At 39.7% G+C, this 25,074-nt stretch overlaps 1 protein-coding gene across 1 annotated transcript in view; it reads left to right on the top strand.

Moving 5' to 3' along the window:
* Positions 1 to 24,720, top strand: part of b3glcta (beta 3-glucosyltransferase a) — an 80,935-nt gene extending 56,215 nt beyond the window's left edge. The window contains exons 10-15 of the mRNA XM_074680183.1: positions 5,456 to 5,525; positions 9,011 to 9,124; positions 17,851 to 17,950; positions 20,116 to 20,235; positions 21,092 to 21,236; positions 24,150 to 24,720. Of these exons, the coding sequence (XP_074536284.1) occupies positions 5,456 to 5,525; positions 9,011 to 9,124; positions 17,851 to 17,950; positions 20,116 to 20,235; positions 21,092 to 21,236; positions 24,150 to 24,317 (717 nt within the window). The 3' untranslated portion in view covers positions 24,318 to 24,720. The remainder of the gene's footprint in view (positions 1 to 5,455; positions 5,526 to 9,010; positions 9,125 to 17,850; positions 17,951 to 20,115; positions 20,236 to 21,091; positions 21,237 to 24,149) is intronic.
* The last annotated feature ends 354 nt before the right edge of the window (positions 24,721 to 25,074 follow it).

The following is a 25,074-nucleotide window of genomic DNA, read 5'->3' as shown; positions in this document are numbered from 1 at the left end:
AAGACAGCATTGAACTACAGAGGTTTTACAGTTGTTAAAAATACAAAAAAGAGGTTTAGAAAATATAAAAACACGAGTCAAAGAGGTCATGAGACATGAGTTAATGAAGTAGCACATAAACACAACTGTTAAAGATATCAGATAAAGATGTATCCTCATCAAAACATTTAAGATTACAGGAGACGTGTATCACTATCTTTTCATGATACAGAGTAATTTCCTCTTTTCATCCCAAGATTTCAACTCACTTATCTCATTTTCTGGAGATAGCAAACATTGTCTTTGTGATAACAGGATAATTAACAGAGGATCCATAGAACAAAACAATAAGCCGGTCACTGTGATGGGTCAGACCATGGCATGCTATGCTGCCTTAGCTCACACTAATGAGGTGAGTTAAGCCTATTATATGTTTGCTTTGTGGTTCTGCATCTCTGGGGACTGGCATTATCATCACCCAGAGTCAGGTCCAGATCTGAAGATAACCGGGTGACTTATCTTCACAGGAAAACAGGATGAAGAGAATCATGTCGAATGAACTTAGGAGCTTGATTATATAATAGTGTAGTATTTATTTTGATTATTTAAAACAAAAACAAAAACTGGGTCTCAGATAAGAGTTTTGGGATCACCACAGACTTTTGCCCAACTGAAAGCTTGCAAAAGCAAATTTTCTCTATGTGCTCACAAAAGGAAACCTTACCTCATGTGATAAAGAACTCCACACAGTGAGACATTTATGACTGCAAGCACCACAGGCTCATTTAAAGCTTGTTTTATGATTATAGTGTGAAGACCTTCACTTGATAATTTCACAAGTAGCTCTAAAATTATAAGAAAGCCACTAATCAGAGGGTCAAGAACTGATTTTGTTCTGCAAGTATAACACTTCATGGCATGTCTCTGGTCTCTCAAGCTGGAGTTAAGGCTTTATTACAAAATGAGTATTGATCTTTAGTTAATGTCCTTATAAGTCATTTCATACCCACCATGCTACACCGAGAACAGACATCACGGTAGGTTTTTATATGCAGGGGGGAAATGTCTCAGAGGCAGGCGGATTCTTCATATAGTCTTGAAATAATTGGCAGTTTGTGAGGGCCATGCTAGAGATGTGTTTATCTGAGTGGGAGACAGTGAGTGGGTGTGGCTGAGGAGAACAACATGGAGAAGTCACACAAAAAGTACTCTCAGTATCTGAACTGCTCCATTTCCTCCTCTGTTAATGATTTTTCTGACTAAAATATGAATATTGAAAATAACTCAGGGTTTACCACGGTGTAGTATGCGTATTTATAGTTTGACTTGCTTTAAAAAGTTAAGTTTTCAAACTTTTTAAAAAAGTTACATGACCTTTAGCCAGTAGCTGTTGACCTTACATCCCCAGCAAAAACCAACAGTACTAGTGAAAAAACTTTATTTTGAAGTGAGTGGGCAAAAGAGTTGATTTTATAGGCCAGAGCTGCTGATGTAGGTACTCTAGATGAGACACCAAGTCCAGTTTCATTTCTGGTTCTAATCACAAGCTTCATGTCTATTGTATGTTCTAGTGCCTGATTCAAGTTTGTTGCATTCTGAACAGGTACACTCATATTCATGTGGTTTGTCAATGGAAATCCATGTTCTCTTAAAACTGCATTCTTCTGACCAGAAAAAGGACAAACACTGAAGCAGCCAGCAAAGAATCATGAAGGTCACAGTTTAATAAGTATTCAGAGAGAAGTTCCCATTCACACCAAACAAGAGAGGACGTGTCCTAATCGGTCAGAGTGAGAAACAGTAGCACAACAAATTGCCCATTGGGTCACTGCAGCTCTCAGCTGCAGAGTCAACAAAGAATCAAGAGTCTCAAGAGGCAGATTAGAGGAGGTGAAGGACGGCAATATAAAAAGTGATCTGAGCAGCCAGACACGTCCGAAAAAAAATGAACTCCCCATCTCCTGGCTTCTATCTGCATGCTGGACATGATGAAGGAGGCCTGTTTTGCATCAGACATGAGTCAGCTCTTTTAAAATGAGTGAAACTGACAAAGAACAGAGAAATAGCTCAGAGGAAGAAATGGGAGTGAGTAAATCCTTAAATATCAATTTATTCTCAGTGTTACTGTGCTCTGGAGGTCTTAAAATTGGTGTGAAGATTGGTGCATCTTGTTTGAGGGATTAACCTAAACAGCTGATCAAACATTCATGGATCGTTATAATAAGTAATTCATCATTGTGTTTGTCAGTCAGAAAAATCCAAACATTGTTTGTTTCAGATTACCAGATGTGAAATGAATTAATTCATTATTTTTTCCGTTTTATCCAAAGTTAATTCCACTATAAATGTGTAGTCAAGTAAAGAGTGACTTGTGGGATAAAACTACAAAGTATTATCATTTAAATCTGCACTTTGACTAGCTTTCCACATTTCATATCAAGTGTCAGGTGGTTGTTGAGCTGAGCAGCTGCAACCCTCTCACATTTGTTTCTTCAGTAAGATGTCTTCAGCTCAAACCCAAATGTTTGTACCAAACAGCAGACAGACACAGTTACTGGCTCAAAGAGAACAAAGTGGAGCCTCAAGCTGCTAAAGAGCCAATATTTCCCTCAAGAGTTTGTAAAGACCCCAAAAAAAACAAGTTAAGAAAGAGTAAATATAGGGCCAAGTTTCACCGGGTGGTCAGAAACTTGACTCTGTATGAAAGATATTGTTGCTGAAACGCTTTTTTTTAACTTTCAGAGAGATGTGTTCAAATGTCAAGTCACAAATTTCTGTCAGAGCAAAACCTACTTCAGGTTGAATAATTCATGAAAAACAATGCAGTTCCAGTCATCATAAACTACAATCATTAAAAATGATTGTTATTTCTCAGTTTTAAATGTATACTTGATGTCCAGACTTGATTGTGCCTCAAAGACTTTCTGTACCTCACATTCTGTTCATAAATGTTTGTAGAAAATTAATGGTTTGTGCAGCAGCTGATGGCATTTTAATGTTTAGACCAACTCTAATGCTTTCTGCTGTCACTGATTTATTAAAACCTTTCTGTGACTGTTAAGGCAAAAGAAAAGCACCTCTGGGATTTTAATAAAAACAAAGGACTAAAAGATGCAGAAAGATCAGCTTCATAATGTTTTTATTTCTCAATCATATGAGAGTGCAACAAAAAAGCAACAAAAGGAGGCTTGATTTTGAAAGTGTCCAACTTATATAGTATAAAAAGATGAACAGCACTTTCACAGCCCATGAGAGAAGCCAAAATGTTTAGAGCTCCTCCTGGTGACTGACTGCAGTAGCAATACATCATAAACCCAACCTCCTCTATCAAAACAGATGGAACTAGGAAAGCACTCAGAGAGCACAGACCTCCGCCAAGCATATTGTGATTGTCACCAACACTTTAGTCCTACTTTAATGTTATACTCCCTTTCAGTAGACTGTCTGCTACAGTTTGGTGTTAGTTGCAGGTTTGTATGATAATCTGTTACCTGACAGTGTTGAAAATTTGATGACCCAGTTCATATTTCGTATTCTAGATCTTAGTATCCAGAATATTGCCAGGATCTTGATCCTACTTTCACATCTGTCAGAAGTTATGGTGACCTTGTCATGTATTGCTTTCAAGGGCAATCCAGCCATTTATTGTGGTGAAAACCATAGATACATATGAGAGCGCTAGATGTCTTTAGGCAGAGTTGGCAGCATTGTCGCCTGGCGGCTATCTTGGGACAGTCGGAGGCGAGGTAGATGCTTTACTCATTAAACATTCGTAACTCGCCATATTCTTGACAGATTTACAAACAGATTGGTTTATTACAAACCTTATCAACAGTTACCTATGAACTCAATAAAAATGTATACATCGAATTTAATGGTTTTAATTATTTTTAAGTATGCAGTAAAATAACTGCATCTCTGACATTTATAACAAACCAAGTCATTTTAAAATCTGTTGAAAATTGAGCAATCTGCAGTTACTTCAAAGTCCTTGCACCACTGACTTTAATGCTATGAGTGATCGAGCAGCCCTGTCCCAAGATGGCCACCTTTGTGGCGACATTGCTTCCCATTGACTCATAGCGTGCACAAGTCATGTGACACAATGACAAAAATTGCTTTAAAAAAGTTCTGGATCCAGAAGGTTATCGGGATCACCTCAAAAATTGAATCACTTCTTCCTTACCCCATTTTGAACATTTCCTGAAAATTTTATTAAGATCTGTCCGATACTTTTTGAGTTATGTTGCTTACAGACAAACAAACAGATAAAGTCCAAAAAATCATAACCTCCTTGGTGGAGGTCATTATCAGTAACCCACAAAAGAAAGATTTCTCAAACACTTTTACATTGCATTTATCATAGCTGTAATTTCTGACCATGATAAACTCATTTTGGAGAAATGTAGTTGAAGAACCTGCAGCATTCTTTATCAGAAAAGCATGGTAAAGGAGGAACGCAGAAAATAGACATGACAAACACTAAAAATCTACTGAAATTAGTCCTCACCTGACATATCTTTGCTGTTCAGTCCCATAGCTCCATGAGCCAGTATAATTCTGTGCATGCCTTGGCCCAAAAAAAATCCCCCACGCAATATGTCATCACCCATCGCAGTTGTATTTTGGCTTCATTTTTACACAGTGGGAGGAGATGGGGGAGCTTTGCCTTGCTTATTATAGTCAATGATCTGAACCGAAAAATGTGAAAGTCACTCCCTGAAATCCTGTGAACATGCTCTGCCTCGCTTTGGAGCTTTGAAGAGCTGCAGAAGATGATGGCAAAACGGTTTCACTTTCTCTGCCATTCTGGTGAAACTTGTTTTGTGCAACAGCTTTAGTTTGTAGAATCCCAGCACAAATATAAAGTGAGTATACAGTCAGAGTGTCTGCAGGTTGGCATACATTCATAGGTAAGCAATCCTATCACTTCATCAGCAAAGTCAGTCCAGTCATCTAATTCAGTCTAAATGGATACATTGATCCAACACAGTCTCCAGATTTTTCTTTCGTAACTTCTTTCCAACTTTTTCGCTGATTAATGTCCTGGTGTGACAAGAATATTAACAAATGGATCCAAGAGTGCATCAACAATGAATTACCTCCCCTAGCTTTAATCATTTTCTTCCATTCCCAGTCTCATTTGTGTTCATTTTTTTATTCCAAAAGGTTTTATAATAAGTACTGAATTTTTAAATATGCTGCGGTGTTATCAGCTGTCTTTAACTTTGAAAGAAGAGCCAGAGACAACCAGAGGGCATAATGACCTCATCCCATTAAGAGAAATATTCAATTCTAATTTCCCTTTGGAGATAACAACTCTCACTGATCACGTTGACACTTAATATCGCCTGAAAACTCAGTTTTAACCATTCAGCTGCATGTATTATAGATTCTGTTGTAATTAAATATGATTTATGCTGTTTATTCCTGCAAGCATTTCACTGATTTATGTCTCCTATTTTATTCATCAAAGGGGGAGCCTGTAAATAAAGAAGATATATTTGTTGCTGTGAAAACGTGTAGGAAGTTTCACAGTGAAAGAGGTGAGTCACGCATCCACTTTTCCTGAACCAAACAGAGACACATATTTTCCATTAAAACAGCTTGTTGTTGCACCTTTGTTTTCACTTAATGGATTTGTTTTGCCTTTGACATGTGTGTCTGAATAAAAGCTTTATCTTATTAGCACCGTAGAGCCTCTCGCTGGATAATTTCACCCTCTTTTTTGAAAAGATTTTAAAGTACTGAAGGCATAAAAATACCTCAGCCTGTTTAATTGCATGCCCACATTGATGCTTAAAGAGGACTATCATCCAACAATCCTGCAGCTGTTACAAAATCATTTACGCGTGTTTAGCTTTTTATTTGCGAGTTCTTCGTGGCTTTATGCTGCTTCCCTTTTAACCTGATGAAATAAGGCAGCAGGTACATTTGAAAGGGATCAGACAAATTGTTCATCGCTCTCTGAGGATATTGCACAAAGTGATTGCACTAATTACCTTAATTACAGTTCCCGGTGCCAAGCTGCCATTGTCACTTTTAAAGGTAGACAAGATGAGAATGAGCATGAGATTTATGAATCAAAGGTTATGTAAGATCAATACACATTAGGCATGACGGAGCATCACATATAATTTACAGCAACATTAAGTGTTGAGCTTTTTTAATCTCCCTCTCTGCTGATTATATAGATCAAAATGCTCGAGCATTGATTTGAAATCATGCAGCTGATGTAGAAAAAGGATGAACAACCTCGAGCTGCTCCAGATTTTCTGGTTCCTGTACTTTTTAACAGCACCTTTACTGGGTCAAAGCCTCACTGTAGACTTTGGATTGTATTATAATTTGCAGTGTTGGGAATAATGCCATTATTGTTTTTCAAGTGACAGGTAATCTATTTAAGTATAGTTTCAAAAGTTACCAACAGTGAAATGTGGCATGTTACTATGTACTGATATCCAACAGATAGTATCTCACCTGGCTCATTCAGTCAGGCACAGGACAAAGCTGTACATCCAATGTGGGTTTCTTTTTCTGATTCTTTGGTGAGGGGGAAAGAGTGACAGACACACAAGTCATAAGGATTGGCAAAAAGTAGAGTACAGTTTCATGGTAAGCCAATAAGAGCCAGAGCTCAGATAGGACGGTGTTGTTACAAACCACAGGGAACTGCAAACAGCCACACAAGACAACTAGATGCAACAATAAAGAGTCCGGAGCTGTTTGTCAAATTAAAACTGTTCTCGGGATGGAAGCATGGGCACTCCTTCAACGTCATTGATGTAAATGATGAAAACACATATGTGAAGCGTAAATACAGTACATAAAAAAATACAGGTCCTTTTGCACATTATCCCAGTACTCATTGTTTATTTTTCAGTGATAATCTTGTTCTTATTTGTCTTAATGTTAATATTTAAATAGTAACATTTTCTACTTTTCTATATTCCTTTAAATTTCTAATTTCATATTCTTATTATTGTTCTATTTCTTTTTGTTATTGCATTTATTGCACTTTTCTATGAGCTGTTGTGCCAAAAAAAAACATAGGGGATCAATAAAAGAATATTCAGTAATATTTTATTATGTTATATTCTACATTTTGTCCTAGAGCAAGCCTGCTCAGAGATCTGAATTCTTTTACATATTAGAAGTTTTTGAACAAAAAGTAACAGAATAACCAGTAAAGTACTCAGAAAGCGCAGACCTGTGATTGTCACGCAACAATTAAGTCTTACTTTAATGTTATACTCCCTTTCAGAAGACTGGTTTCTACAATATGGTGTTAGTTGCAAATTTGTACAATAATGTATTACCTGACAGTGTTAGAAATTTTGATGCCCCAGTACATATTTCATATTCTGGATCTTAGTATCCAGAATATTGCCAGGATCCGGATCATACTTTGACATTTTTCAGAAATCATGGTGATCTTGTCTTGTATTGTTTTGCAAAGCAATCTGACCATTTATCGTGGTGATATATACACATATGGAAAAAACTGCCCTACCTCACAGTGATAAATAATCCTTTAAAAAACAAATCCTGAATGTAGACAGTGATCTGGATCCTCCAAAACTGAATTACCTCTGCCTTATCCCATTTTGAATGTTTGCTGAAAATTTTATCAAGATCCGTTTGTTAGTTTTTGAGTTATGTTGTTCACAGACAGACAAACTCCCAAAAACATAACCTCCTTGCAGGGGGGTTATAGCTTCCCCTGGTAACTAATTACACTTATGAAAAGAGTAATCCAATTCCAATTACTTTTTGGGAAAGAACGGTAACTACAACTAAATACTTTTTTAAAGTAATTTGCCAAACACTGATCATTTGTAGCTCTTCCTTTGCAGCAGCAGAGCTAATCTTATACTAACTGAGACTGAGATATCTGCAGGTGCTCATGCTTGAGATCTTTTTATTTTGTCCTGTATTTCTTTCAATCACAAAAAAACACCTGTGACAAAAATGTTCTTTTGGTCTTTTTCATTTCATTCTGAGGAAAAAGCAATCAATGAACAGCTCAATTTGTAAAATGTTCATAACAAAAAGAAACTAACCTTACTTTAAAACTGAGTGAATTTCTAAAAGAGCAAAACATATTACATCAAAAAACTAGTGAAAATGTTCCATATGTTCTTCAAGATCTATTAACTACAGTACAGACATGTATTTTTTGTGTAGCTTCTATCAAACAACTAAATAATTAAAGCTAGCAGAGGCCTGAGCAGCTCCCAGAGGTCTGCAAAGTCGTTTTTCATGCTGTTCATCAAAAGTTGAGCTGCTGTTTGGCCCTTTGGTGACACTCAAGGCCACCTATTCTGACTTACAGCTCTTTGGTTCATTCTCTCAGCGTTAAATTTTGCCACTCTGACTCTGTTTTGTTGATTTATGAAAGCTGAAAACCGCCTCAAGCTGCTGCTGCAGATTTCTGGATACTCTTTTTTTTTTTTTTTTTTTTCTCAGAGCTCAGACTCTCGCTTCAACAAACTCATCACAAAACTCAAAATACTGCCTGTCAGGTTTCAATCACATCCAAACAGAAAACCTCTCTCTGATGGTGAGAATTACAGCAGTGATGGATGATTAGGTCGTATAAATAGCTTTGCTGAAAGACACAGTGTATAAATAGAAGGAGGGAAAAAAACAGACAGATTCAGAGATCTGCTTTTTCTTTTTTAAAGAGGAGAGAAGGTCAGGAGGCTGCAGGTCTGTGAGTGTTAGACTGCATCAACAACAAGCTGACGGAAACTAGAAGTAGCACATTTATTTATTTATTTATTTAAGAAAACTCTGAGAGTAACCGCTCTGATGAAAATGTGTAATGCATAACATTTTCCTCAAACCATGAAAGACTCAGCGCCTTGGATCAGCAGTTACTGCCTATTTTGTCTAGTTGTAATATCTCAACTTTTTCTTATCATTTCAAAATATGGCTAATTTTAATGAATATAACTCTGTTGCTAAATATATCAATAGTGTTGCAAATAAGCTGTGATGAACATGATTTCTCTCCTGTTTGCTTTAGTTCCAGTGATAAAGAAGACCTGGGAGAAAGATGCCTTACATATAGAGTACTACAGTGACCACGCTGATCCTTTAATACCGACTGTTGATTTAGGAGTACCAAATACTGAACGAGGTAAGTCTCCCCTCCTTCAGCTTGAGTAACACCACCAGCACATTCAGTGCACATTCTGGCCTTGGGTAATGGTGCGGGGTCGGCTGCATATTGGAGCTACATGAAAAATGAAATGACAAACTAAAGGTGAAATGTCCCCAGCCTCACACCTCGTGCAGGGGATGGCAGCAGTAATTCAAAACAATGTTGGGGGTGGATTGGAGCCAAAGTGAGCAGAAGAGGCTGAGTCAGTGGTTTATTCCAATGCATTGTCTCTGACAGGGAGTTTTGCATCACAAAATGACAAAACAGAAAGGTTTTGAGGCCCTGTTTACACAACAACACAGCTAAAAAAATCTGCGTTTACACGGAACCGCCAAAGGGCTGAAAACTTTGTAGTAAGCATGCCAGGCCTTCAGTTGGTGCTATAACTGTCTAGTTATACTGTCCAGACGCAGCTTTTGGTAGATCTTCACTGAAGAAGAGTTGGGCTGGTGTATTGGCGAGTACTAAGTGCAGAAGTGGCGCAACAGATGCACATTTTGTTGAAAGACAGTCAGCAGATTGAGCTGATTGAGCAGCACAAGCACAACATGGTAGTTTGCAAACAACGGTTCGGTTGTTCTGTTGTATGCGCGTGAAGTCAGCGTTTTCACTGAAAATGCAAGCCTACTGTTCACATGGCAACACAGTCGCAGCATTTCAGAAAATTCCACTGAGGAGGCCGTTTCCAAAAGTTAGCGTCATAGGTCAGCTAAAATGCCGTTTCCATGTAAATGGGAGGCTGAAATTCAACAAAACTTTTGCATTTTATCTTAAAACCATTGTCGTGTAAACAGCCCCTAAATGTGTTTTTTTTATCTTTTGTGTGAGAAACACATATCTGGAGGTTTCATATTTGGATTTTTCAGGTAATTGTGCTGATCATTTTGTCAGTGAGCACTCCTGAGGCATCAAAAAGGCCTGCACTTTGTTTATATTTTGAATTCGAGGAGCCTCTCTCTGACTCACAGCTACAAACAGCACTTTTACTCACCTGGAGCTCGGCCAACCTCACCTGCTGAGCAGCGCAGACTGAAGACCTGTCTGTAGTCAATAGCTGAAATCTTTTCTCCAAGGCTGAGTGATCTGGCGCTGTTTCAATCAGCTCATGTTGAAGTTTGTTTATAACCACCAGACACCTTCACTTTTTAAACTTTGTTAGACGGTTTTTTGTGTCTCTACAAACTCTTAAAACGCAGCCTAGTGTCGCTGAAAAAAGGAGCAGTTTATTACTTTGAAACCTCACCTTTAGGCTTCTTGTAGAAGAGCTGGATGTGGAAATCAATACGCATTTATATTTAATCGTGTTTCTGCACCGGGTACAAGGTAAGAGTTAGACAGAGGTTTGCTTAGCTTAGCCTTAGAGCATAAACAGGTAGAGACGGTTAAAGAGGAACTTTTTATCAATGACCCTGGAGTTTGTTTGATACCAGACCAGCTCTGAGATTATTCTGCTCCTTCAAAAAGTGCCCAAATTCTTTGAAAAATCTTGCTGGCACAAAATTCAAAATAGAAACATAAAGACATTTTGAGTTTCAACATTTAAATGTTGTCATTGAACCAATGTCGACTTAATATTGGGTTTAAATTATTTGCAAACCATCTCATTCTGATTATTTTTAGGATTCTGTATGTTTTAGACAAATTCTTCCTTGTTTTCTTACCCTGATTTGTTTCTGTTTGCTAAAATGAACTCAGTAACTCCTGGGTAAATATTTGTTAAGCAATCAGGCATGAGTCTGATATTTATCCTTTCATTTCTTCTTCAAACTCAGGAGAGCATTTCCAAAAGATGAAGACACATAAAATCCATACTTTAAATTCTAAACAAGCTGCCAAATATCAGTAAATGTTTCTGTATTTTAAGAAAAATGTTTGCTCCGGTAGCAGCTAACTTGGAGGAGATCCTGGGGTATATTTGGTTGTCTGGAAAGAAACACTTGACTGTTGATCCCTCAGGAAAAGCTTCACCTACTAAAAAACACTCCTCTCTTGGAATTGTAATAATCAGAAGTGTATCAACATGCACATACAGTGGATGGAAAGAGCGTTCAAAGCTACCCATGTTCTTTTGAGCTGAATAGCTCTCTGCTTCAGCTCCTCCTGGTTGCCTGAGCCCCAGGCCTTTTGGGCTCAAATTATTTTACAGTCTGATGGCTGTCGGCACAAAACTGCACCTTAGACCTTCATGTAGCAGCTTAATGGGATGATTCATCGGCTGTAGCTTCTATCAGCCCTCTGTAGGAGTGCTCAGGGTTGTTGTTGGAAAGGTTTTTGGAGAAGGTTCAGTCTCAAGCCACCTTTCACTCGCTGTCTCCAGGCGGTTTGTGGTTCAACAAGAATGCTCTGTCTGACCTCTTTGCATTGAGGCAGTGAAGGATGCAAACTGCCATCGGCTACTCTCTTGAATATGTGGGCTCCTCTTCTTGTTAGAACAAAAGTCAACGTTTTCTTTGGAGGTTACTCAGTGCTCAGTCCAGTTTTCTTGTTAATATGCAACAACAGCACTCAGAGCTGCCTCAGTATATAAGAGCCGCCTCCTCATTGTGGTCAATGACGTGCCTCATGCTACTTTGCCCTCTTAATCTCTGATAAATACACTATCAGCTCATTTGCCCTCCTGACACAAAACTACAGATACTTTCTCTTGCACAAACTTTGACCTATGACAAGGACTGGCAGGAAGGACACAAATCCACCGCCTCTTTTGAACAGAAATAGGTTCTTTATTTTCAAGGGAGTCAAGACAAAGAATTGACGCAAAATCACAGCTTAAAGGTTGGGGACTAAGAAAGACACAACAACAACAAAAATCATAGCTATGCTAGAAAAAAATCTACAAAGTCAAAGTATCAAAATAAAACGCAGTATCTAACTGGAAAATGCAAAGGTAACAGGGGAGATGCAGAATTTTATGCATGAGGTAATGGGAGACAGATGAAAACAATGAGGGACGAGGATCACACTCACAAGGGCAGGAAGTGAAGTGACCTGAGGCCAGAGAAGTAAAAAGTGCAAACCTGAAGTCTCTGTGAGGACTCTTTCAGTGACCCTCTAAGTCGGGTTGTCAAGGACCAGATTGCTTTACGGCACACGGTTCCTATGACAACACAATGCAGACTGACCAAGTTTAGCAGCGATAAGAGAGAGCTGTGTTTTTTCTGCTTAAACGATTTCTTGGATTCATTTTTTAGTAATGTCTGGTACTGGAGCTGAACTGGCAAAGATAAAAAGGTTAAAGGAGCAGAAAAAGCTAAACAGGAGAGTGACAGAGCATGGGCTAAAAGCTAGAATTCATTAATGTTACACATTGCGGACTCATCTCAAAACACAGGGCTGTGAGTAGTGTGAACTATACTATAGTAAAGACTAAGTTTACAAAGTTTGCTTGTTGTCACATTTCAAACATTATCGCTACGTAACTACTGATAACTGCGTCACCTCCAGTAAATCCAGAATAATCCAGTGAACTGTTGTCTTGAACAAAGGAAAGTGGTTCCAAAAAGATTTGATTTCCCTTCATTTGCTTTAAAACAAATGAACGCGTTGGTAAAAGCCACGTCCTCACAATAGTGGGTGCTAGTGTTCATGGGAATCAGAGTCTTAATCCTGCGAAAACACTAGCTTTACCAGATAGTCCTCACTGCCCTTTTAACATAACTGAGATGATACAAGTTATCTTAGATAGCAGGCATACTGTATTCCAGTGACGGCTGCTGGTCAATCAAGGAGGGGAAGCTCATCTTTTTTCTGGCCTACATCATAAATTTGTTTATTTATTTAAACGTAAATTTTACCCTCCGTGTCAGCTTGCTCGCAGCTGGAGCTGCTACGTGAGACTACGACAGGCTGTAGGTGTGAGTGACAGGGGGAGAAGCTTCGCATCTGTAGCTGTAGCTGCTTATTGGCGAAAAGAGAGAGAATCTTTAAACACAACGCTTGTTGTTTTTAAGACAAGTAAACTCTCTGGGGATCGACAAAGCCTCCGGATCAGTCCAAAACAACTGAATGTACAACTAAGAAGATGCTCCGGTGGAGGGTTATACTTCAAGATCCCTGACTGGCTCATTTCACTGTCAATCAAAAAGGGATTTCGCCTCAGACAGATCATCCAGTCATCATGCAGAAGTCCAGCGTCCAAGCCAGCCCACTGCCTCATAGAGATGCTGAGCGTCCGATGGGTGGGACAAAGCCCAGCGTTTATCCAATTACTGTCCAGTTTCCACAGTGGAACAACCCACTCTACGCTTCCCCGCTGAAGTCAGAAGACGCTCAGCCTCCGACTGTGTCAAAGCACTGAGACGCTGCGGGGATGAATTAGAAGGAGGTTGAGCTAGTTACCTGTGATAGGTAGCTGATTCTGAACAAAAGATGAAGGAATTCTAGCGCATATTTTGTCAACGAAATGTACACACAGCAGTAGCCTACATATCACCACATTTTCTGAGGGCATTTTAGGGGAAGCTGAGCTTCCCTTGCAGTCTTAGAGCAATCGCCACTGCTGTATTCTCATTTTGAACATTTGTAAAAATCCAGAAGGAAATTCTATTTTTCAATCAAAAAATATGATTAGATTTATTTAAATACAATTTGTTTGCTCTCTTATGTATGTTTCCAGCTGCTCAACTTGTATTTTTTATATATGAAAACTCTGAATCACACTTAATAAGAAACATGCCACATGCACTCACCAGACTCTCCATTTGCGATGGTAAAACCGGCAGTAACCGCCAATAAGTGTGTACTTAAAGTCATCCTGACCACTGACATGCTCTGACATCACTGACACTTTTTCCTCAAAAAACCAGTCATTACTGCAGAGCTCGGTTCCAGGCTGGAGCTGATGTAGAGTTTAAGGTCTGGTTAGAGAAGAGCAAAAAGTGAAGGCGACCGTACAATCCTCCAGGTCATCTCAGTAACTCTCACTCTGCAGCCCGTAATGACTCACTAATGCGTGTTTGTTATGAGTCCAGCCACGTTTGACTGGAACCAGTCTGCACTTTGAATTGTCATCTTATCAAGCCCTTTAGTTTAAATAAGGGATTAAACTCTTTGCTCTCTCTCATTGCAGTGACAGCGTTTCTCTGGCTCAGTGATTGCCCCATCTCCATCTCATAAGTGGTTCGGTCCATCTGGGTTTACACACATGTAGGCACTGAGTGTGAGGACTCAGTTTCTAGTGCTCCATCACTATCTAAAGCCTGAAGAAGTTAGAAAATGACATAATATAGCCTTTAGATAGGGTACCCCTGAGCTGTTTAAATAGACTGTAGTAGTTTACAGCTTATTACACAAATTAACCAGGCTGCAAATATGCAATGTTTTCAATTTTATGCCTGGTATGTTTGCAGTTAATTGATTAATGGTGTTTGGTCAATGAAATGTTAGTAAATAACCAGAAGTGCCTCCTTTTTTTACACTCAGAGGAGGTCTTTTGGAATCATTTAGCATACTCGACCTGTTATCTAAAACTCAAACTGCCAAAAGTTTCCTGACATGTAACTTCAATCAGACTTTAATCTTTCCAAACTGAAAAGAAAAATTAATTTGCTAACCTTTGTCGCTCTTATTGCTAAATACAACTAAATAAACCGGTAAATTGAGGCACTAAATGCTGCAAAGTGTACAAATCCTGACTTAGATATGTCAAACTGTCCACAGAGCAGCATTAATGATCTACATTTTTTGCAGGAGTTTGTCGCAGGATTTCTCCCTTCTCACACACTGTGGGGGGGTCATGGCAGGAGATGATGTGTGCTTCTGTTCACACTTTGCACAATGCCAAGCTGACAGGCTGGCAGCTGGTTATGCCATGACAGAAAAATATTCAAGTGGAAGTTTTTTGGCTCTTCAAATCGGCTCATTTGAATAACTAAACACATTCCTGAAACCTGGGCGCCCAGAGCTTGTGTGGCTGACTTTAAGTTTGATGTCTTAGTCGGGAGTAAGCCACAGCTCTGCTCCTCTCAGATGGTAAATTATGTGAAAATATTATGTGCAAATGTCCCCTTCCATTTAGTATCACTTTTTCAGCATGTCACTTTTTTATTTTTTCAACTTTCGGGAGACACAATCAAGAATCAGAGCTTTGGCAGAAATACACAGTCCATTTTTGGACAGCAGGATTTCCTCTAGTTTGGCAAGCAGCCAGAACCCAAATCTTCTCTCAGTTTAGTTACTATGCAAACTGTCAATAGAGAAAATCACTCATAATGCCTCTGTCAGCCTACAGAGGATTGGATTTGCATATGATTAAAAATTGCAAGAGTTATAACAAAATGACAACAGAAAACAAAAATAGAGTTGTGTTCAATAATATGCATCAGATAATTGTGCATAAGGATTGAGGTCACATGGCTCGCCCAGTGCCAGAAACACACATATCTAATACAAATTGAGTTAAGGCCAGCATCCATCATTTCTCCCTCTTCCCTACTTCTTTTCTCGGGTGACTTCTTTCTGCTCGTGTTCAATGAGTTTCATGCTAATGATCGCTGAAGGCGACCTCGAAGTTCATCACCAGTCAGGAATCTGTCAGCACCATTATTCTTTGTGCTTTCACCTTCTACACACTTCTGCTCATCAAAACTTTAAATGACATATCTTAAAATAGTTCAACTATATACGGCAATGGAATGTGAAGTTTCTGGATATCTCAAAGGGTGTTTTGGATCAATTTGTTGAAGTGAAAATTGGCAGGTAATATTGAAATAGATGGATGTGAAGTAAATGCCAGACACTGCTTTAGAAATGTCAAGAAAACTGAGGTTACATGTTTGGATCTGCAAAACAAGACGTGGTCCCTTTGTCTGTTTTCGCCTTTTATCTTGACTCTCAAAGAGACAAGAAGTCTCATGGAAACACGCCAGCCTCCAGACAGCATTATGTCTTCAGAATCAGAAAATAAACTCTACAGTTGGAGGGTAAACATGGTGGATTCATGAGTAAGCGAGGAGAAGGTTGACGCAAGACCCTGAAAGAGGAAATTGTTATGTTTTCGTACTTTTAGTACAGTACTCAAACTATCATGTTCAAGTGTTGTGTGTGCAGAACATTCAAAGAACAAAAAAGAGGGTGACAAAGGTTGAGGTAGCAGATTCAGTCTCCTCTCCATCCATCACTTGCACTCTACATGCCACAGTGTCCTTGGGCAGGACAATGGACATGGAGTTGCCTTCGGTATAGCTGGATGGATGTGAATGCGTCAGAATAAGATTAATCAATACTTAAGGGGTCTTAAAAGAGCAGCCTCTCCCATCAGAGTATGAATGTGGAGCTTTTTGAGAAGTTCGAAACACAAGAAAAACAATATCAAAGTAGAACCCTGTTTATGCAATGTGTTTGTTTAAACGAAGGTCTGTTCATTCGAGCCATGAACATAGAAGTTACTACATCTTCCAAGGTCCCTGAACCATACTCTCCTCCTTCGATGAGAAAAAGGTTACCAGGCTTATCCAAAAAAAGTGTGTTTTTGGATTTTATTCCTGTCAGCAGTTCAAGGTGTCCTTACTTATTCTATATTCAGATCCAGGGAAAAAAAAACACACCAGCTTCCTCATAAATAAAACAGTAGGGCCTCAGTATTCTTGTGATGCTTGCCACCAGGGATTTCCACGTCTGAGCTCAGCCGTGATGCTGCGCGGATATTTGGATTCTGATGGGTATATATCTTTGGGTTCCTTCTATTTGTTCTGAACCAAAAGCATCACTGTTTTTTGTTTTCCCGGAGCTGGCAGAACATTTTGTTCCGACTGGCAGTCATGTCAAACACGCGGCAATGAAAGTTTGATCTTTCCAACCCATCATGCCAAACATACCTTATTATTTGTTTGAGATGTCAGAATTTGAGGCAACAGCTGTCTGCCCGCGCACAAAGCTCCAGAGGACACGTCCTTATGTTGAAAAGACTCGATTTGATACTCTGCTCTCCAACTCTTAAAAAGGAGAGTGAAGCTTTTTCTCTTTTGCCCTTTTTCAGCAAGAGGTCATTGTTTTGATCACTCAGGTGTCCGCCTACGGTTGAAGGTGTGTCTGAGGCCTTCTGTCGGGGAAACAGAACTGTTTCTTGTCACAGTTTTAACTCATGAGGCTTTTAATGCTTAAATATGAACTAAATTGGGAATGCGCTTCACTGTCCCAGGTTTGGGCTTCAAAAGTGTTTGTTTTTATGGTCTCTTGAAAGTCATTTTTTAAGCAGATTTAATGAGCAACTAGTTTATTGTAATTGATTTTATATGCTTTAATTATAGGCCATGTTTGACGAGTTTTGTCTCATCAGTTTGGGCTTTACATGGTGATTACATCCACAAAGGAGCCAATCATGCTGATAAAGTTAATTCATTCATTGTGCTGAATCAAGTCGTGGCTTTTCCATTGTTCCCAAGGCTTACAGTAACCTTTTCCTTAGTAAAATGTTACTCTTTCCATTTATCACTTGTGACCGTTGGCGAGCCTGCCGCCCTTCAAACCCTCAAACATTTGCATAATTTATGACTGTGGAGTTGTCTTCATGCCACACAGCTGTTGTCCTGTTTATGTACGAGTGTATCCGAGCGTGTGAGTGCATGGAAAAAGCCTGCTTATGCCAAGTGTGTTTTCCCTCCTGTAACAGGATCATTTATCTTTGTAAACAAGAATACAGCATAAGGTCAATATGTGATTAAGTCCAACAGGCCCGTCTATTGATGGCATGACTCTATTCGCAGGACACTGCGGGAAAACATTTGCCATCCTGCAAAGATTTCTGAGCAGCTCTGTCCCTGAAACCAAGTGGCTCCTTGTTGTGGATGACGACACACTGATCAGGTACTTTTTCACAACCTCTGGGGGGTTTTCATTGTTTTACTCATCCCCCTTTTTTAAGCTTACTCTTTAAATGTCATGCTTTTAAAATCAGCAGAGTGTTATTTAGAGGAGGATGCTGACGTGACCTGAGGACATCTTTTTAATTCTGATTAACACTGAAACAGGTTCAAACAGCTCCAGCTCCTTCAGGAGTTAAGTAAATATACAAAACTCTAGGCAAGGCACAGCTTGACAACAAGGCATTTCAAACTGCTTCACACAGACATGCAAATGATCCTTAAAAAGGTGAACAAAACAAATTAAAATACAACAATTACAAACCAAGTAACAGAAAACATTTTTGATTAGGCAAATAAAAAGAAAATGAAATAAAATGTGAAAATGTTCATTCCAACCCAAATGCAGCAGTTATTCTGCAGTGGTCTGTTCAAACTTAGAGTCTATCAATAAAATGAAGAGTGAGGTTACGTAAGCTCTGCTTGGTAGATGAGCACCAGCAAGACATGACCAGATTACACATTACCAACACGTTTCACAGCACTGGACTGTCAGTAGCGCTACATATGAACGGCTACTAAACTACTAGGGCTGGGACGTTATGCTATTCTTGCGATTTGCTTCTCCTACAGTTTTTGGGGGGCTGATTCAACTTAAATTGCGATTCTTCAATATTAACGATTTTTTCTCCCACCCCTATAAACTTCTGTACATACAGACAGTTTTCCTTGTTGTCACGTTAGCCTACAGATACATCTTAGCACCAGGCTGCTAGTAGCGCTACATTTAGCCAGCTACAGAAGTATTTTACAAACCCACAACATTTTCTTGTTGTCATGTTTATTTTTTTTTTCCTTTTTTTTTTCCTTTTTTTCTTTCTTTTTTTCCTTTTTTTTCTTTTTTCTTTCTTTTTTCTTTCGTTTTCTTTCTTTTTTTTTTTTTTCCTTTTTTTTCCCTTATTTTTTCCTTTTTTTTCCTCTTGTTGTCATGTTTCAAACAACAGGGCTATATAACTGTACTGATAAAGAACTCACCACGTTGCACTGTATCAGGAAATATCATAGACTGTATAAAACATGGACGTAGTCTCGCTGACGTCACCCGTCTGTTTATGAAACGGAAAATGAAGCACATTGGCTGTAGTGGCCATATTAGTAGTGGCAAGGGCTTCACCTACAGCCATAGGGCGCCAGCCACCACGTGACCCTCAGCTGTGCCTCTTATTGGGGGAGCTCGCAATCTTAATATCCTCTGAGCAGCCGCTTTAGAAACCCCCACCGGTAGTAAACTTAGCGACTCAGACAGGGGACGTTTTTTGAACCAGGCTGTAAATAGGTTAATTTCTGCTTTGAAAAAAATGGCGTTTTTTGGCTTGGTGTGTATGTATCCGCTACTTCCGGAGCCAGCCTCAAGCGTACACTCCAGACACAGCAGATTTTAGCACTTCCGCATTGTCTCATATTCTCAGACCGGAGGTTGCCACTGTGGGATAAAATCTTGTCTTGAACAAAGAAAACTAGCACTAGCATCTTTAAAACACAACCTATAAAAGGATAAAAAGAGACATTCAAGTATAAAGTGGATAGGCTAAAAAAATGAAACCAGAGGTAAACAAAGCTATGTGCAGAGAAACTGACCACAGTTTGTTATAATAGACACATCTTTCCATCGTGTAATGAAATTGGTAATCCGGACAGGCTTTAACTGAAGTAAACAAAAAAATGTAAAACAAAAGGGCAGCTTAAACTTTAGCCTGAATAATTGACACCTCTCTCTCAGGGGAATTGTACAAATTGGAGAAGAGTAGGCGTGAAAAGAGATGGTGAAATTACCACAGAAGAATAAAACTCATAACTTAAACTCTAAGATTCTGTCTAACAGCCATAAAAAGCATTCAGGGGGAATGAATCCCAGAGATATTATATCCTACTGAACATCTTAAAAGCTTGGTACATTAAGCGAAGTCCAGCTGGCCTTGCTTTCTATCCGTCAGGTTGAACTTCATTTGGATTCCTCCTGATGTGTGATAGTGCCGCAGGGAAAGCAGTTACACTCGCCTTTAAATGGAAAGATCCGTGTGTGTGTGTGTGAGTGTGTGTGTAAAGATGAGGATGGCGGTGATGAGTGTGTGATGAGTATGTGATGAGTTTGATCTTTTTCTTCCACAGCCTTCCAAGAGTGCAGCTCTTGCTGAGCTGTTACAACCCCTCTGAACCGGTGTGTTTAGGAGAGAGGTACGGATACGGCCTGAGCCAAGGAGGCTACAGCTACATCACAGGAGGCGGGGGGTGAGTTTCAGTGCACTGATGCTCTGGGAATAAGGATATTAGGCAGAGAAGCAGCAGAGGTTGAACGAAATCTGTAATGGAAAACCTGTAATCTGTAATTTACAGATAAACCATTTCTATTCAGTTTAAAAGTCTGTTTCCTCCCTCGAGGGAAGTTTTGGTTTGCAGGCTGCCGAACAGTAAAGATAGTCTCTAAAATATGGCATAAATCAAGAGAAAATGCTGGAAAACACAGGGTTATCAGTGGATGAGAAAGGACAGGAAGTCCTTTCTCCTGCGAATATTTTTTTGCTGCATGAGAACGTACATCAAAAGTAACTGCAGTTCAACAAGATCCATTTTATAAAAGCCCTCTTATTGCATGCAAAGGAAAGTGGGCAGTAAGCGAAATGTCAGCTGTCAGTGCAGCAGGAAAGCTGCACTAAGATAAATCTGTGACTGAGAAACTCTATTTAGGGACCCTTCAGTTGCTGTGACACTTCACAGCGCTGCAACTGCCAGATTTCTCTAAAGGGATATCTCTTAAAAACTGTTCTGAGTGGCAATAAACGATTTCCTTTGGCAGCTTAAGTTCTCCTTTTTTTATTTTTTGTTCACAAGTAATTGCGCCTCTTTTCAAAGAGTTGTCACATCATTGTTGTTTGGAACTGATCACAGAAAGCATCTCCCTCTCAGCGTGGTTCACAGACGCACTTTACTCTGAGTTAATAAGATAAGCATGAACTTAAAGATGACAGCACAGAGATGAGTATTTCATTCTCTGGTTACTTCTGATGTTTGCTTTTCATTTTTATCTGAATCAGCTGTGTCCTGTCCCTCTGCTCTCCGTCTTTGATGTTTGTCTGTGTTTATGCAGGATGGTGTTCAGCAGGGAGGCTGTGGTCCGGCTTCTTGACAGCGGCTGTAAGTGCTACAGCAACGACGCTCCGGATGACATGGTGCTGGGAATGTGCCTCAACGCTCTGGGACTCCCTGTCACACACAGCCCGCTGTTCCACCAGGTTGTGCTCACACTCATACAGAAATGTATTTTGTGGGTGTGTATCACTCTGCCACTCTCACAGAAAGATGGCTCAGACTGAGAGTTTAATTTTGATCTTATTTTGGCACCTGGAGTGGCCGATCAAGTCACGTCTCTGATGTTAAGAGGCCCTGCAAATTCACCAGACACCTCTACAGTTACATGTGGACGTGTCTTAAATGTAAAGGCATTCAGAGCCTCATTTAACTGCTTGTTTAAGAAGCAGAATGCAGAAAGAAAATCCAGTCTCTGCTAAATTGGTCGTTCTGGACCCAACCGAAGAATTTAAAGGCTCCGTTCCATCCACCTTGCAAAAGCGGTGGGTTTATTTGGCTTTTTCAGCCAAACAAATACCACAGAGAGGCTGGAGCAGACAGAGGCCCCGCTCATCCAGCTCCACATACATGTGCAGCTTTCAAATCGTATGCTAGTTTTAATAATGAGAAGCTGCTGAGTTGGAAAAGCCAGTTGTGTCAGAGCATGTATTCAGTCAGAGGTAATTGGAATTTCTGACAGTCACATAATCTCTCAAACAGCAAAAAGACCGACGGAGGGAAAAGTGACCGCGCAACTGCCTGTAACGGGACTGCTCCCTGTTCTGCTGATGTGATGTAATGCACCATCGTGTCGCATTCACGTCATGTTGGATGGATCAGAGCAGAGTTATAGTTGCGGAGGGTAATGACTGTTCCTGTAGGGATAAGGTTTGAACAATTAAAGATGGTGGCAGAGGTTGTGAAGGTCATGAATGGTATTTTGGTCCCATATCAATCAAACATGGGTTTAACTACCCTGAACGGTGGATTTGGCGTCCATTAGAGGAGGGACGTGTCTGAGCTCTTGGGAAACTCAAATCTAGACACAGTTTGCCCAAAACAGAAGGCTTTTTCCTGGCAGATACTCAGACTCTGTAAAAAAAGCACATTTGCTGTTATCAGGCACGTCCAAAGTCTGGTCTTGGGGCCAATCATAGTCCCTCAGCTTCCATCTTAAATTCATATCAATGGCATTCAAATCAATCATCTGTATGTTTTCTTTTTCGGTTAAATGTACAAAGAAAAATGGAGTACATCCAGTAACATCTCACTAAACTACAATGGACTTTGGCTACTAAAGCTAAAGCTCTGTAGATTCTGCAGAAACTCAAGAACTCTTAGAGCTCTTTAAATGAATGGATTTGTCATGATGTGAAAATGTGACGGTTCAAAAACACATTAGAGGACTCGAGACTTGATTAAAATCGTGACATGGCGCAGAAGAGACAAAAATTAATTCATAAAAATGGCTCAGAAGGAATGATAAGAAATATTTTGGGCTGCAGATCAAATTAGTCTTTGAAGTATCATGAAAACAATCCTTATAGAATCCGTAGCCTGATCCTGACATCAAAACATCCTGACACATTTTCGTCATATCGCCCCCTAATGGAGAACATTTTCCCTGAGAACAAGCAGAGTTTGCTGATGTTAATGTAGCACGTAACACTGCAGAAAACTGACCACTTATCACATGGAACAGGTGAGGTTTGATTCCATCAGTCTGTAATGATGGCTTTAACATACCTGGTGCTACCTTGCAACTGTTTTTTATCAAATGTAAGAAAAAGAGTCTTGTTTCCACAAGCTTTATGTAAAATTTTGAACCAGTTTGCTCTCAGTAACAGGAGAGTGAAAGAAAAGCAGTTTTTATGAACAGCTCTGTGTTTCATACTTTGGCTTGATGAAAAACATGCTGTGATACAAAAATGCTGAAAGTCAGCCCATCCTCTCAGAATGCTTATCAACACAGATTGTATGGTCCAAAGTAAAATCACCGCGGTGAGTCGATGCAACATGAGTGTGCAGGATCTTTGAACAGACATTAGTAATGAGCTGGTACAGAGTCAACACATTAAAGGGGCTGTGAGGAATTTGAAAGTGGTGTTATAAAAGGCTCCCTTATATGCCTGATCGTTACTAACACTTAAAAATGAGATTATAAGCACCAATAATACTGGTTGCAGGTTATTTTTAAATTGCCACTTCTTAGCTTCCAGTTCGGGTCGACCGGAACGGGATTGATTTACGGTACGTCTAGGTCTCTATGACAACATTATGCTGGCTGACAAAGTTCAGTAGAGAGAAGAGATAAAACACAGAGATCTGTGTTTTGCTCTGCTAAGAATGATTTCTGTGACTGATTTTGTCATGATGGTAGACACAGGAGCCTAACTGTCAGACAATAAAAGGACAGAAGAGCAAAAGAAAGCTACTAGCTCTACTTGGTAGATCACTGGCAGAACATACCTAACCAGGATTCACTAACGTTACACATTACGGATATGTCTTAGAACACCGGGCTGCCAGCTGCGCATATATAAATGGCTACTAAACTACTTACAAACTGACAGTGTTTACTTGTTGTCATGTTAGCCTATAGATGTGTCGCAGCACCAGGCTGCTGTCAGTACTACATATAGCCGGCAGCTACATCTGCTTGATGTTACATTTCAGCACCACGTAACTATACTGATAAATACCTTACCTCAGCGCGTTGTATCCAGTAGCAAGTTGTCTTGAACAAAGAAAATTTGTTTCGACCATACGCCTCACTAAGAGTAATTTACGACAGAGTGTGGAGACTCCGGGCAACAAGGTGGCGAGGGAGTGCAACCAAAACAGATCCTCCTCATAGCATCCTTAAATAGGAATAGAGTTGGGACACAGTGATTTAGTGACTGTGGTGTTGCTGAAGACAACATTATAGATTCAGTTGCTCAGTCCTCGGTGTGCAGTCCCTGATGCAACAAAAACTTCAACTTTCACACCTCGTCTCTTGCTCTCTGCAACACTTGCACGCAGTCTCCGGTGACTGCTTCTAAATGTAAATCACTGTACTTCATCTTACCTTTCAGGCCCGCCCAGAGGACTATGCCAGAGACTTCTTAGCTCACCAGGTGCCCATCTCTTTCCACAAACACTGGAACATCGACCCAGTCGCTGTTTTCAACAAATGGCTGAAGGACGACCTGATGGGACAAACTTCAGGTGGACTCCAAAAGAGCGCAAAGACAGAGTTATAGGATTTTTAAGCACATGAAAGCCAGTGTGAATATGTATGTATTTACAGAGAGTGTGTGTCAGAGAGTGTGTGTATGTGTGTTATGTAGTCACATGGAGCTGAAAAATTGTCCTCTCGAGCTGTAAATGTTTTTGTACTGTTGATGTTGAGGAATGTGTGTGCGTGTGTGTGAGTGTGTGTGCCCTTGACTTAATATGCAAGTGTTTTCTGTTTCTTATTTTGACTGAGTTGCACGTTGAGGTTGCTGTTGTTGTGGAATATGGATGTTATTATTGTATATTTATATCATATGAATAATCTGACCCTTACAGAGGACACTCTTCCTATTTGGGAGGTACTGTATCTTTCAAAAAGCATCACTAATGCTGTACAATGCGCTCTATTTTGACATAAAAGTACAAATATTTCAAAAAGTCTCCCTTTTCTTCTTTATTGGGGGCTCATTAATGGGGTTTAGTTTAAGTCAGTCATGTATAAATGATGAACTTGTTAAAGGTTAATTGAGGCTGAAAGTACAGGCAGTTTGAGGGAGCTAAAAGGCAGCGTTAAAGCTCTCTAAAGACTTCTGGAGGTTTGTACTTAAACACACCCAACATGAAGTCTCTAAAAGAGGCTCGGCTGCTGCTCATGCAGAAAAACGTCCTAAATTCACATCATTCACATTTCAGTCATTTGTTTCCCAGGCCCACTTGTACCTCAAGCTACAAAAAATAAGCCTGATTTCTTGAATTTTCTGAAACGTCAGCTGATATCCTGAG

The sequence above is a fragment of the Halichoeres trimaculatus genome, unplaced genomic scaffold (assembly GCF_033239565.1).
Source record: "Halichoeres trimaculatus isolate MK-OKI-2021-1 unplaced genomic scaffold, fHalTri1.1 fHalTri1_scaffold_9, whole genome shotgun sequence".
In the NCBI taxonomy this organism is placed as follows: domain Eukaryota; kingdom Metazoa; phylum Chordata; class Actinopteri; order Labriformes; family Labridae; genus Halichoeres; species Halichoeres trimaculatus.
The sequence above is the reverse complement of the archived record's forward strand: the minus strand, read 5'-3'. Positions and strand labels throughout refer to the sequence as shown.